Source organism: Diadema antillarum, unplaced genomic scaffold (assembly GCF_040938485.1).
Source record: "Diadema antillarum isolate AM-2024a unplaced genomic scaffold, OU_Dant_1.0 seq00000130_RagTag, whole genome shotgun sequence".
NCBI lineage: Eukaryota > Metazoa > Echinodermata > Echinoidea > Diadematoida > Diadematidae > Diadema > Diadema antillarum.
In genome coordinates, this window is record NW_027271208.1 from 676,546 (window position 1) to 691,225 (window position 14,680).

The following is a 14,680-nucleotide window of genomic DNA, read 5'->3' on the forward strand; positions in this document are numbered from 1 at the left end:
CCTTGATTTTTGACCTGTATTGTACATTTGGCTACAAAATGCTACTCCTTCGCCATTTCTAACCCGATTTCGATTCCGTTTGCTTTATGTGATGGCACTAGGTGAGGGCTTCAAAACTTCTACACAGAATTTTGACCTTTGACTTCTTTGACCTTTGACCTTGATTTTTTGACCTGTATTGTACATTTTGTTATAAAATGCTACTTCCGGCGGGGACATATATTACGCACCGCGTAATTTCTACTTTTCCTTGTTTTTTTTTTTCAATAAAGCCTAAAATATAAGGAGATATAATTGCTTTTCTCACAAAACCATACTGTATAGATGGCTTTAATAGTCTGGAAACAATCTTATTCTAACCGTTATTCACATCTGAATATCTAACTTTTTATACTGGTTGTTTCTATCCCTAACTCACATGTGTATAGAACTATTTTGAAGCACTAAAGCTGGGTTTTTGTTTAATCTGCAAATGGTAAACAATGCCTTTAATACTGAAGCAAAGTATTACAGGCTTTGAATATGTATGTGTTAGTATGCACCCATACAACACACACTCACACGTAGATTATATATATATATATATATATATATATATATATATACACTGTATATATATATATAGGCCTAGAGAGAGAGAGAGAGAGAGAGGGATGGAGAGAATGTATGTATATATACCAGTTATTTTTTAGTAGATGTTCATACCAGTAGATATTCAGATACGGATAGACACTACAGAGAGAGATGGAGAGGGAGGAAATGTTCTCACACACACACACACACACACACACACACACACACATCCACATGATTCAGTACATTTTTTTTTTCGAAATCATATTTTTATACACATTTGACAATATTTGTTGTTATGAAGGACCGTAACTTGAAAGTTTGGAAGATCTAGATGCCCTTCCGTTCCCGTCATATCTTTTACATAATAGATAAGCCACCAAATCCTACTCGCACATGTCAGGTGTTGTTATAACAACCATTGACCTGTTCTCGCCTCTTCATCACCGGCAAGTCACAATTCTCATCAGAGACCAGCGATTGCCCATTGAATGCAAAGGTCAAAACCGGATGTTAAATGCCCTCAGTCAAGTTTGAATGCGCAGACTACAGCTGTTCCACGTTGAGGGGAAACAGGGTACCGCGGGTGACCTCGCCGTGCTCTCATTATGGCTCAAGTGAGGGAAACTGCCAAGTCAATAACTTTCCAAACTGACACTGGTAGTGGTATCGCTGCGCATATGATATGCGGTCGCGGGTTAGGACGTTGCGAGCTTGAAGCTGGAGAGAGGTTGGAAACAGCTCAAATGCAGATATCTGAGGACGTCGATGAAATATCCAAGAGACCGTTCACAAGAGATCTCTTTAAGGAAGGTAAGACTGTCTGCTATAAAGTTGTTATTGTTTGAGAACTAAATCTGGCACCTGATGTTCAATGGGTTTACAAGCATTGATCCGTACTTGTGCTTGTGTGTTGTGGTTGGAAAGTTACAGTTTCGAATATTGTCGTTTGCAACGTTCAGATTTTGGGTTACCTTCATCATGTGATCTAGCTGTTAAAATATACATTAATTTACTGACATCAGATGTCGGGGTCGTGATGTACCTCCACATGAACCTCCGACGACGTCAAAATTTATGTCGATATGAACAAGAGATTAGAGAGCTGTTGTTTGGCTACTGAGTACTGCTGGTAGCTGATCAAACCAGCGTTGCCACGTAGACAGCCATAGACAAAATTGGTGCGGTCTCAAGGCAACGATTACCGTACATCCGCGTACCCCGAGTTCGGCTTTAGTTATCGTCAACTTTCTTTGACTAAATTGCTCCATACGCATTGTCATTTGCTAACAAATCTCGATGAACGGCGTAGCGTTGTGAAAATCCAAAACTTTTAACCAATCAAAGGAGATTATAGACCTCTGCAGCTGAATCCTTAGTCGTGGTTACTGAAGTGTGGTGTTATATTCATTTTAGGAGTGCTGTGGGGAATCCAATACATGTGTCATGGGCTCAACTGCGTGGTAGCTATAGTGATATAGTAGATCGTTATATCATAAAATTTTATGTTTTGTGGCATTATAATTATTTGACATAATCATGAATGATTCACTCTCGATTATATGCTACTAGTCTGGTTCTCTATTTGGTTCATTGTTTTTCTGTCTCTCATTGTCTTTCTGTCTTTCTCCTAGCTAGCTGAGATAACCACTTCTATGGGATTAGAGGGAACTCAAACCCAAAGAGCAATGTGGATTGAGTAAAAGCATTAACATTAGTATTCAATTCAGTTCAATTCAATAGTGTATTTATTTCCATCATCAAAAAGAAAAGAAAAAGTTGACATAATCCAAAGTGATACAATTTTTTCATTTTTCTTATACTCGTCTGATAAAGGATTTTTTTTTCCAAATACAATATAAAGTATATGCATGAATGATGTCATAAAAAAGAAACAATGCACTTTGCCATGGCAACAAAAATAGTAAATAATCACAATGAAGGAAAACAGTGTTCCACTAAGAAAGCCAAGCTTGTAAGACATGGAACACTGGAACAAAACAACAACAGCACCAATTTGTTATACCAATAAAACATATTCATTTTCAATTCTTCTATATACTATTGTAAATTTACTCATTGATATATGATGCTGATACTATGAACAATACTTACTAGAATTATAGAATGCAAACATATAAACTATATAATATATCACATTTGTGACACAGACACTATGGGGCCAGGTATGCCAGGAAAATTGAACGGAAAGGAAGATATGCAATCGGCCACAAAAAAAAACCCCAACATAACAACAACAACAACAACACAAAACACAGTTCAAATAACAGAACTTGAGGAAATGCACTCAGATACTGGACAACAAAGAACGAGGAAAGAGGAGCAGGGAAGATTAGAGAAGGAAAAGGAGAGGGATGGAAAAGGTCTGTGGACACACTACAAAATCTCAAGGACAAGTGAAACATGACAGGTTTTTTCATTAAACAAAATTAACTGGTATATTTAGAAAACAAATATTTTAAAAGTTTATACTTAGATGTTATTGACTTCAGTAGAACACATCAGTGAAAGTTTGAGGAAAATTGGACAATCGATGCAAAAATTATGATTTTTTTACAGTTTTGGTGTTGGAACCGCTGGATGAGGAGACTACTAGAGGTTATGACGTATGAGTGGACAAAAATATAAAGAAAATGTAAAAGGAATTCCACAAAAATTCACTTTTCTAGCAATATGAAAGAGTACTTAATTGACAACCGCTTAAAGAAAGTTGGGGAAAATCAGTGCTACCCCTAACATATGTCAGTATCAAGTTGATGGAATGTGTAATTTTCATGAAAAATTAATTTTTATTGAATACCCTTTATATTTTCTTTATACTGTAGTCCAGTCACACATCATAACCTCTAGTAGTCTCCTTACCCAGCAGTTATAACACCAAAACTTTAAAAATTGATAACTTTGACATTGATTGCCCGATTTTCCTCAAACTTTCACTGATGTGTTCTACTGATGTTACTGCTTTCACTCAATCCACATTGCTCTTTGGGTTTGTGGTCCCTTTAAACCCAGGAAATTGAGCACCTATTGTGCAGGGGCTGCCAAACCTGGGGGGGTCTTGACAAAAATTGAAGGAAAAAGAAATCAGAAAAATTCAAAACATCCATACTTTCTGATGGTGCCATCATTGGATCCTTCCCATCTAAAAAAAATGGGGGGGGGGGGGGACCATTGACCCTTGTCTCCCAGCCTTACAAAACATTCTGCAACCCCTGTTGTGTAGTGTACACTGTAGTAGTACTATACTGCTGTTACTTGTTCTATACTACCACTACATTATACTACTACTACTACTACTACTGCCACTACTAGTGCCACTATGTTGCTGTCACTAACAATTTCTACTACTACTACTACCACGGTACTACATACTACAATACTGCCACATGACCTAAATTGTCTCCCTTTCTTTCCTGTCTTTGACTTTATCCATCTCACAATCATATTGTATTCTAATGGAGGGTTACCCACTACATACATTGGTTACATTGTATTGTTGCTATTTGGAATGATGGTACATGTACAATGTATTATATTTGTTTGGTTTTTTTTTTACTGCTGGGGGTGCTCTTTGCATGAGAGGGCAACAGTGCAAAAGCATCTCTTCTTTCTCATCATGTTTGCTTGTTTGCTTTATATCATTTAATCATGGGATAAAATGCCGTTGATCAGCCTTGAAGTAAGACTGTTTTTCACAGAGGCCATGAACAGTGGCAGATCCAGAGGGCGGCGCACCGGGCCCCCTCTTTATATTTTGTTCTAACAAAAGAAAAAAAAAAAAGAATGAGATGAACCCGGAATTAGCACCAAAAATATTTTTGCGCCCCTGCACCCTTTACGAAATTCCTGGATCCACCCCTGATGAATACAATGTTACAAATACAACAGTCACAAAAACAACAAAGGAATGGGCAAATCAATCAAATCAAATTACAGTAACAACGAAAAAGAGAAGGTGACAACCAGTTTCGCATTTAAAGGACAAGTTCACCTTCATAGACATGTGGGTTGAGTGAATGCAGCAATATTAGTAGAACACATCAATGAAAGTTTGAGCAAAATCCGACAATCCGTTAAAAAGTTATGAATTTTTGAAGTTTCTGCTCAGTCACGGCTGGATGAAAAGACTGCCATAGCTTGTGATGTCACATGAGTACAACGATATAAAGAAAGAATAAAGAAAATTCAACATATTTCCATTTTTCTCGCATAACAAAAGAACACTCGACTTCTCTCTTTCAGAAGGCAGGAAGAATAATATTACCCTTAACATACGTCAGTAGCAAGTCGAAGAAATGTGCACTTTATTCAAAAAGTAAAGTTTTGTGAAATTCTCTTTTTATTTTCCTTATACAGTTGTAGGCATGTGACATCATACACTGTAGTAGTCTTCTCTTCCAGCAGTGACTGCGCTGATACTTAAAATATTCACAACTTTTGAACGGATTGTCCAATTTTCCTCAAACATTCACTGATGTGTTCTGCTAATATTGCTGCATTCTCTCAATCCTTATGTATATGAAGGTGGACTTGTCCTTTAAATGCAAACAAATTACCTCAAACATTTGAAATCCAAGTTAACACACACAATCAAATATTGCAAAACTTTTTCAGCCTGGAAGTTGTTAGATATCTTAGCACTGGAATAAATGCACCCAAATTTCATTGAATTTGTCCAAGGTTTTTGTAAATCTGATAATGTTGCATGATTAATGTACTCCCGCCCCAGTTGTTTCCATCTTCATTTTCTCTACCTTTGTTTTCATTGTCAGCAGTTTACCCACCCTTTTTCTGTGATTGCCGTGAGCAGGGAACAAATATTTAGACAAGATTGTCTCAAGTTTACTAATAGTGCATAATGACATTTCAAAGGAAAAAAATAGCCTAATTCAAGAGACAATTGTCTTTATTTTTGTTTTCAGACATTGAAAACAGTTTGAGAATTTGATAGAATGTAACATACTCTCTTTTCTCTATCTCTCTCTCTTTCTCTTTCACAAAGTAGCTGTCTGAAGATGATATTTGTGAGCAGGTAATAGACTAACATATCTTTCACTTTTTCTCTCCCTTTTTTGCTCCCTCTCATTGCTTCGAATTGTCAGAGTTGAAAAAAAAATTATTATGAGTGGATGAATAATAAACAATTCTCTTTGTTGTTTATCATTGATACAAGCAAGTACTGAGTATCTTTAAATGGCCTTAATAGATCGTTTTTTTTATCGAATTTTTTTTTTCTGTAATGGTGTACTCAACCAAAGGAACCAACTAGAGTTTACAAGCATTGATTTTCACATAAATTTAATGGGTTCTGTCACACTTCCCACTCTTATTTATTATGGACCTAAATCTTTGGTTCCATAAATTATTTAGATGATATTCTTGTATTATTTACCTACTCAGTCTCAGGTCTCATTATCAGTTTGTATGTTTCTATCAGTATTTTGATAATGTTGATATTTTGTTTGGTGATAAATATATGTTTGCTGATGTTGTGAAATACGAGAAGTAAATTCGGTTCACTGTAATATTGTTTTTTTCCTCTGTCTCCCCTATCTACCTGTCTCTTCATCAACAGGAATATAAATACTGTAAGGCTTATCCGAGATCCCGTCATGGCACGGAAGGTGAAGTCCCCAACAGTGACGCTGCTCCTCATCATTCCAGTCCTCTCCTTTATCGGGGTGTTTATGTACATGTCAAAGTGCAACCCTGGTCCTGCCCCTGAATGCCCACCTCAAGACACTGCCCGCAACGAGGGGCTAAAGTCGGTCAAGCGAGACCACTCGTCCTTTCTGGTGGTGCTCATTATGTCTGGACCACAGCTGGATGCACGGCGTTACACCATCCGGGAGACATGGATGACGAAGAGAACCAAGGACATGATCATCAAGTTTGTCATCGGGACGTACGGCCTGTCCGGCGAGGAGAAACGAGCACTGGAGAAAGAGAGCGGCCAGCATCATGACCTCTTGCTGCTTTCTTCCGTCCAAGAAAACATCAAGTCTAACACCCAGAAGCTCATCGATTCCTTCGTCTGGGTGGACAGGCATGTGGATGCCAAGTTTGTGCTGAAGGTCGACGATGATTCGTTGGTGAGACTGGATGCTCTGTCACGGGAGCTGCGCAGCAAGAACCAGGAGAAGCTGTACTGGGGCTTCTTCGATGGACGCCAGCATGCGCACACACGTGGAAAGTACGCAGAAAACGACTGGCTCCTCTGCGATCACTACCTTCCCTATGCTCTCGGTGGAGGGTATGTGCTTTCCAGCGACTTGGTGCACTATGTAGCTGTGAACGCTAAAATGCTCAAAAAGTACAATGCGGAAGACATCTCACTAGGTTCATGGATGGGTGCCATTGACGTCGATCGCGAGCACGATCCACGCTTTGACACAGAGTACAAGTCGCGAGGTTGCAGAAATGTTTACCTCATCACGCACAAACAGACAAACCAGGAACTCAAGGAGAAGTGGAGCCACCTCCAAAAACATGGCAAAATGTGTGCGAGGGAGGAACAGCTGCGGCAGTCCTATGTGTACAACTGGAACAAGCCACCCTCGGAGTGCTGTGAGAGAGTTCAGGGTGTGCCATGAGTGTTGATGATGGGTTAGGAACCCATAGACTCATTTCAGCTTACCCTCTAAGAGGAAAATGCTAACTTCAAGAGAAGTTAAACTTTCTCCAAGAATGAAATGGAAAAGCACAAGATATTGCACAGATAAAACTTGAGTGGAATGAATGGGAAAATTATGTGACAGCACTAATGTAGAAACTTCACCATGGTAGTACGATTGTACTCTCTAAAAAAAAATCGAGTGAAAATATTCACTCTTGAAAGAGTGAATTCAACAAAGAGTGAATTAAGGGTGAAATTGGAGTGAATTTTGAGTGAAAATGGTCATTTTCACTTGTTTTAGAGTGACCTCAGGGATCACTCCAAAATCTTCGAGTGATCCTTGAGGTCACTCCAAAATGAGTGAAACTTAACATTTTCATTCAAAATTCACTCCAATTTCACACTAAATTCACTCTTTTTTGAATTTGCTACTCTAAGAGTGAATATTTTCACTTGATTTTTTTTTAGAGAGTATCACACAGAAAACAGGGTAATAGCTTTCATTTTTTCATTTACAATGAATCATTTTATATGCAACTTTTCTCCATGTTACCATGATACAGTCGCAATCAGTATATCTGTGAAAATTGGAAATACGGTACTTTGGTTGAAAAATAAGAGATTTATATTTGTGTCAAACTCAATGCTGAACAATCTCCCTTTAGACGTGTGTTTTATCTTTACATACTTGAATGTTTATAATAACTGCATCTCAACATCAAAGCCAAATTTGTGTGGCCTGCAATCTTGCCATTTTTATGGTAGGTTCGTGGAAATGAAGCACCAGGTATGCCTTTTATATCACAAGAAAGGTTAGAGTCTGGAAAAAGTATACATGTATTTACTGCAATTTGAAAATCAATGCTTTTCTTTTATCTAACTTTATCATGTTTTGTGGTGAAAGTTCATATTTCCATGAAATCATGGTAGCAGCTCACATTAAAAAAGAGAAGCCGTTCAATATGAACATATTAAATGTATTGTCTCTTTGGGATACAAAACATTCAAACACTACAGGACAAACTATATTGCAATGCTATTTTTTAACTGCATATGGGTAACAAATAATTGAAAGAGGTTATTATGGTTTTGATACTACAGTACATGTCTTTTCCAGCAGCCTCTGTAATGGAAAAAAACACACCAGATAGCATCTTGAGCAAAAATATTACTGAAATGAAAATCAGTCGAGATCACTGCATAAGTAATTCATTGCTCAACTCATTATGTGTGTAGTAGTATCAGGGAGGTGGAAGTCCAACTCCCTAGTAGTATGGGGAATGAACTCTCCAGAACAGAAACATTGTAAAATTTTATCACACATTTCTGTGTAGATTTCAATACTTTAATGATTCTTGAAAAGACTGATCAGGTTAAAGTATGTTTATCACATCATACACAAACTATAAAAAAAGACATCAGTAGTTTCACACAAATGTTAGAAAAAGCATTTTAACTATTATTTCATATTGAAAGTAGTGAACACTTGAACAGTACTTGACAAATTAGGCTAATGTCATGACAGGTGAATTCATATGATGTCGTTGAAGGAGACGTGATCAATGATAAATAGTGATTTTCCCCATTTAGAAGTCTTTCTTACTCAAATAAATCTCTTACCTATTTCATTATTAAAGTGAACAACTTGATGTGACAAAAATTCCCAGATATTTATCTTGCTGTTGCCACATTGAAGAGATATGATTTCAAGTGAGATAAATATTTTGTCTCTTAACCCATTGAGGACGAGTCCTGGGGGTGTTTCATCAATAAATTAGTCTGCGCTGACAAGTTGTCAGTCTCTGACAATTTCAGTAAAATCCTTGGTTTTGATTGGTTGAGATGCTCTTGTCACTGACTGTTACTATGGTAATTGTCAGTGACTGACAACTTGTCAGGGCTGACAACTTTTATGAAATGGTGCCCTGAGTGTACTTGGCAAGTGTCTGTGGGAAGTGTGTGTTGTAGCAAAATCAGTCCATCAACAGGTTAATGAAATGTCTTGATAAGAAGGTGTCATAGTAGATGCCTTTTTACTTGAGACTCTGTGCTTTGCACTATTGTTGGTGTTGTATGTGCCTAATTAAGTAGGTTCAGTGAATTCACACTGTATACATAAAGCTGAAATTAGAACACTATAGTTAGTATTTTCACCTCTACTGATTATATGTTTGTGTTGATGTGTAGACAGAAATTGCATTTAAGTCTCCTTCTTTCAGTGGCAGATCTCAAGCTTTGAGGTCACTTTAATTTCTCAAAATCTCTCAATCTCCCACTTGAGTTTGAATTTCTCCCAGTCTGGCTGTTTGTCCTTAGCTTGCCTTCAACCGTTCTAGATGCCTTACATTTAATCTATCTTGTTGTATCATACATATACACTCAGTCAGTGATGCTTGTTTTTACACTGGTCATGGTTTTTATGTCTGGGAGAAATGTGTATTGACTTTAAGCCATTCCACACATTGGTCCAGTGAACAAATTCTGATGTAATACTCTTGCCATTACACCCGTGCTTTGGATATGTGTGTTTTATGAAACATCAATTCTATGCAGCCTTTTCAAGTGTATGATATAGTGTACAGTGTACAAATTATTGTATGAATATACCACTGGATACTTCTGAAAGTTTGTATCCCAGACAGGTAGAGCACATAATGTGTGTGTTTATATGTGTGCCTGTTGGTTTGTTTGTTGATTTTTTTTTCTGTAGGATGTAAAAAGGACTATTAGTGAATGGTTAAATCCTCCTGAAGGGTTTGTAAAACTGTAATTGTAATTTCATGTGCAGAATTTAGTTCAAGCCTGGGGAGACGGAGATTCTTTGCATTGCTTATTTAGTGATTAAATTTAGAGCTTCAGGTTGTAGAAAAAGATTTCTTCCTGTCCTTCATTACGTATGCTTGACAATTCAAATATCGGCATGTGTAAATAGTTTATGTGTTATCAGCATAACATAGACACTTCCACACCACCTTCTGAGTATATTGATAAGCAACTGATGTGAACATCAGTGTGCATTCATTTTTTTGTACTGCTTTTGATTTGGGAGGGTGTGTTGTCTGAAAAAATATTTTCTTGCCTTTTAATGTTTCTGTGATATAATGCTAGTGTATATTCTTATCATTCCAGCTGTAATTGCAGAGCAGAGGAAGAATTCTTGAAATGACATGGTGCTTTTAAAGAGGACTGTTTTTCTGTCTTGCCTTATAGACTAAGCCACAACATTTGCCAGTTCTTGTATGTGTAGTAGTCTTGCCACATAGATTTAGCCACAACATTTGCCAGTGCTTGTATGTGTAGTAGTCTACTCATCAAAATTAAGTATGATGTGCTTAACATTAAGTGGATAAAAGTTCATTTTGCCACAATCAGTTGTAAATTACCTGTTTGATTATACTTTCACTTACTGGATCTGTAGGCTTCTTCAGATCGAACACTGTGAGAAATTTGTTTTCCCACTAGCCGACGTAGCTGGCGCATGACGATCTGAGAGAACGGGATCATATTTTGAGGAAAGGGAGTATAATTACCCTAGGTCTCGGTTGAAAGTTTTTCCTTGTTGTTTGTGAATGTGGATGGCTTCTGTTATCCATCGTGAGGTTTTGACAGAGTCTCTGGCTAGGATGGAACACTTTCCCCAGTAGATGTGGTGATTTTCACTGGCCACGTGGTCACTGATTGCGACAAAATGAACTTTTATCCAGTTGACATTCCAATCAGATGAATCTGTTCGGCAAGCTCAACAGTAATTTGGCAAAATTTTTGGCCCATGCTATTACAAAACAAAACTGTAATTCTTCTGTAATGAGTATGTGGAATTACAATGATTCATGGTCAGGAGTATTCTGCTGCTGCTCTGTGGTGTTATTTTTTTCTTTTTATGTTTTATAATCACTTGCATTGCAACATTTGTGATACTGTCATTTTATATAATCAACATAAATGTCACCATCTCAGGTATGCTTTTATTTCAAGCAGAATTAAGACAGATGAAGGATGAAGGAGCTGCATGACCTATCTCTTCTTACTTTGTTGTAAGATTGGACTAAAATTAAAATGAATTAATGGATACTATTAATTCCTGCAGGTCTGCTTCTGATTTTGCTGCTTGTATATAACATGTAATCTGTTCGACTAGACTTACCTGTGAAAATCACCGAGAGAAGAATTTTGTTATTATCATGAAGAGAGCAGTAATTTGTGATTTTCACAAGTAAGTCCAGTTGAACAGATTTGATTAAGTCTTGTTATCATTCTACCTGGATGAATCAAAATCAACATGGATATACTGCCAGTGTTTAATAGTCCATTTACCCCCTTGTAATGTCAGGGTCAACTAAGCAAAAGCAGGCCAAGTACCGGTATAAGCAATGCGTTACTTGGCGAGCTGTAACTCAAGCTTCCCTGGTACCTCCCTGGTACATGTATATGTAAGGGACAGGAGTTTTCCTCTCATTCACAACTACATGTTGGTCTTGGAAATATGCATGCATAACAGTCATCATATCACTGTAGTGTTTGATTACCTACTGCCGCAAATTTAAGTTTAGAAAATTTACAGTTTGTACCGGTTGTAGGTTTGTAAGAATGTTGTTATCAATATTATTGATATCATAATTACGATAATTGTGATTATGATTATTGTACTTTTTATCATTGTCATGATAAAAGTTATTCTTGTTGAAGGTTCACTCCTGACAATCATGATCACATCCTATAACATGTTAGGGATGGTACAGCACAGGAGAGAGATATCTCTCCAACACTGAATATAACTATCAAAATCTGAGGCAATTCTGTCAGTATGCTTTTCTCTCTGTTAAATTTCACACCTACATACATGTATATTTGTGATGACAAATAATAGCACAAATAACAAGAGAAATGTGTGATCATGTGCTGTAGCATTGCCACATGATTAAGTGTTAATCCCGGAGATCATTGTCTTAACAGGGATTGAGGTTAGAGTGCAGTAATGCATTGATATTTTGCATTATGAATACAAATATGTATTTGCCACACACTTTCTCTGTCAATTTTTTTTTTTTCTGTTGCAAGTGTGAATAAATGAAGTTGAACGATCAGGACCAAAGAATTGTCTATCTCCCATGGTTTTATAGCCAGCTAAACAAACTGATGCCGACACATTCTTATTCCTCCCCCTCCCATCCCCTCTCTCTTTCCATGTACAGTACTGTAAAAGTGGATATTTTCGCCTGAGAAATTTTTTTCGCGCTCGGTTGGGTAAGACGAGTTTCTAGTGTTTTTAATTCTGCGGAATCAAGACATGAACAACTGGAACATATTGCAAACAAACATATCCGCATGCTTTTATTTTATCCTAGTTTCTGGCTGCACGGATTGCCTAAAAATTTCAACACTGCAGAAATTTCTTTTACAGTGGGTATCGTAGAAATAACACCTTTGTGCTCAGGATCAAGCTGTACAAAGTCTAGTTAATTATGTGGAAGTATTGCCCTTGCCCAAGTCAAAACTAATTCTTAAACTGAAATAGTAAAAGAGTGCACTATTTACACCATGGAAATTGAATGTTGATGAAGTCAATGCTTACTACAAGGTCGAAAAAGTGTGACGTGTGCATGGTTGATTATTTTTTTCTGACTTGTTGTCAATGGAATATTTATATTAGAGGTAACTTGTAGCAGGGCTCCAGTGCAGTAAGAACATTGTGACAACAACCTACTGTATACGACGAATATTTTGCGAGGTTTTTATTTTTGTGAGTCAGCTGCTATTCGCAAAATTAAAAACACGCGGAAATATTGACCCTAATGCCGATATGAACGTGACATATGTGTATACATTTCTCCGTTCAGTACAGGACTCCACGATTGCGAATTCAACCACTCGCGAAATTGTCGGGAAGTCCCGATTCGCAACAATTTAGACTCGCGAAATATATGGTGTATGTACAGTACTTCCATATCTGGAAACATTCTTACACTTGCCTAGAGCAATCAGACAGACACACACCATTTTTCCATACGTCCTCTCAATTTCTAAGTGACTGATAATCACATCTGATACCACTCCCTGCAGATCAAGATATCATACTCCTTGAACAGGCTAATGTGTAGAGTCCTGGTTTTTCTCTTCTTTTATTGCAAAATAACACTTTAATGCAAATCATTCCATCACATTTGGGCAAAAACTTATTTCAAATGTCATTTCATGAACACGGGGAGCAGATAAGTAGTGGACTACCCAACTCTCAGTAATACTCTTAGTATTCAAATAACCATGAAATACATATTCTTCATTTCCTAAACAGTGAAAAAAAAAAGGAAAATAAAGTAAATCGAGATGGATTGTAAACATTAGTTTCCCTAAGCATTTCAGCACATTAATTTCATCTGTGAGAACAGGTACATGTACACTTATTGCATCTACTGCAAAAATACTTCATATGGAAATTTTGAACACATTCTCAACATTGTGTCTTTGTCCACTGACACACTTAATCAAGAGAATTTGGCAGGGAAAGATTGTGAAACGAGACAGAGGCTTGCAGTGTTCACTTTCCTCCTGGCAGTTTTTGTAAACCACCCCCTTGTTAATGCCTCACGATGTTATGTACTGAATTCTGTGGCTGAAACTTTGTATACTTGGATCTGTTCCACACTTACCCTTTCATTTGCACCGATGAAATGGTTAACCACTCAGTGTAATGAACAATGAGCTATAATTTGGAAGGCATTGAACAGATTCATGACAAGCAACTATTGCTGCATTAAAGCAGAGAAGTGACAGATCGTCACTCAATATTGAAGCCCTAGGGTCTAAAACACTGTAGAGGCAACCAGGACAGATTTACATTGTACAAATATGGTATGTGATCGCCGTGCTTCAAGTTCCTGATGCTCGTTTTGTGCCACTTAAAAGTATCTCGACTGGACTCTCGCAAACTTTTTGTTTCCCTAATTCCAGAGAAGAACAAACAAAATTTAAGTCTTCTCAGGAAAGTGCACAATGCACAGTTGGAATGATGTTAATGCTGAAGAACATTTAATACTCATTTTAGAAGGATGAAAATGACAAAATTTGTTTCTCGCACTTTCCAAAGCATCAAGTACTTTTCACTTTATGGCAGATATCAGGAAACATACATGAACAAACATATACAGCATACTGGCATTGAGAAACATTTCCATTTTTGCCATGAACATCTTTGCATAATACAATGTTTTGGTCACTGTTTGGCAGCACATAGTACAAAAGTGTTCAAAAAGTTTCTAAAGATTTTAGTTTGGTATCAAAACTGCACCAAGTACAAGTTCAAATCTTCGTCATTTGCACATCATCTTTTTTAACTTCTATGAAATATTAAAAATACATTTTCAACAATGCCCTTCTTGATATTTTCAAATATTGTCTGCATTTTGTTCATAGCGACTATCCTAGTCAATGGAAATATTTCTGCTCTGCCACTTGTAAATCTTGAAGATGACA

At 37.1% G+C, this 14,680-nt stretch overlaps 1 protein-coding gene across 1 annotated transcript; it reads left to right on the plus strand.

Moving 5' to 3' along the window:
* The first annotated feature begins 1,265 nt into the window (after positions 1-1,265).
* LOC139727414 (beta-1,3-galactosyltransferase 6-like) lies at positions 1,266-7,187 on the plus strand. The gene is made up of 2 exons (XM_071638368.1): positions 1,266-1,386; positions 6,170-7,187. The coding sequence occupies exon 2, from the start codon at positions 6,207-6,209 to the stop codon at positions 7,185-7,187; it is 981 nt and encodes a 326-aa protein (XP_071494469.1). The 5' UTR covers positions 1,266-1,386; positions 6,170-6,206.
* Positions 7,188-14,680: the final 7,493 nt, after the last annotated feature.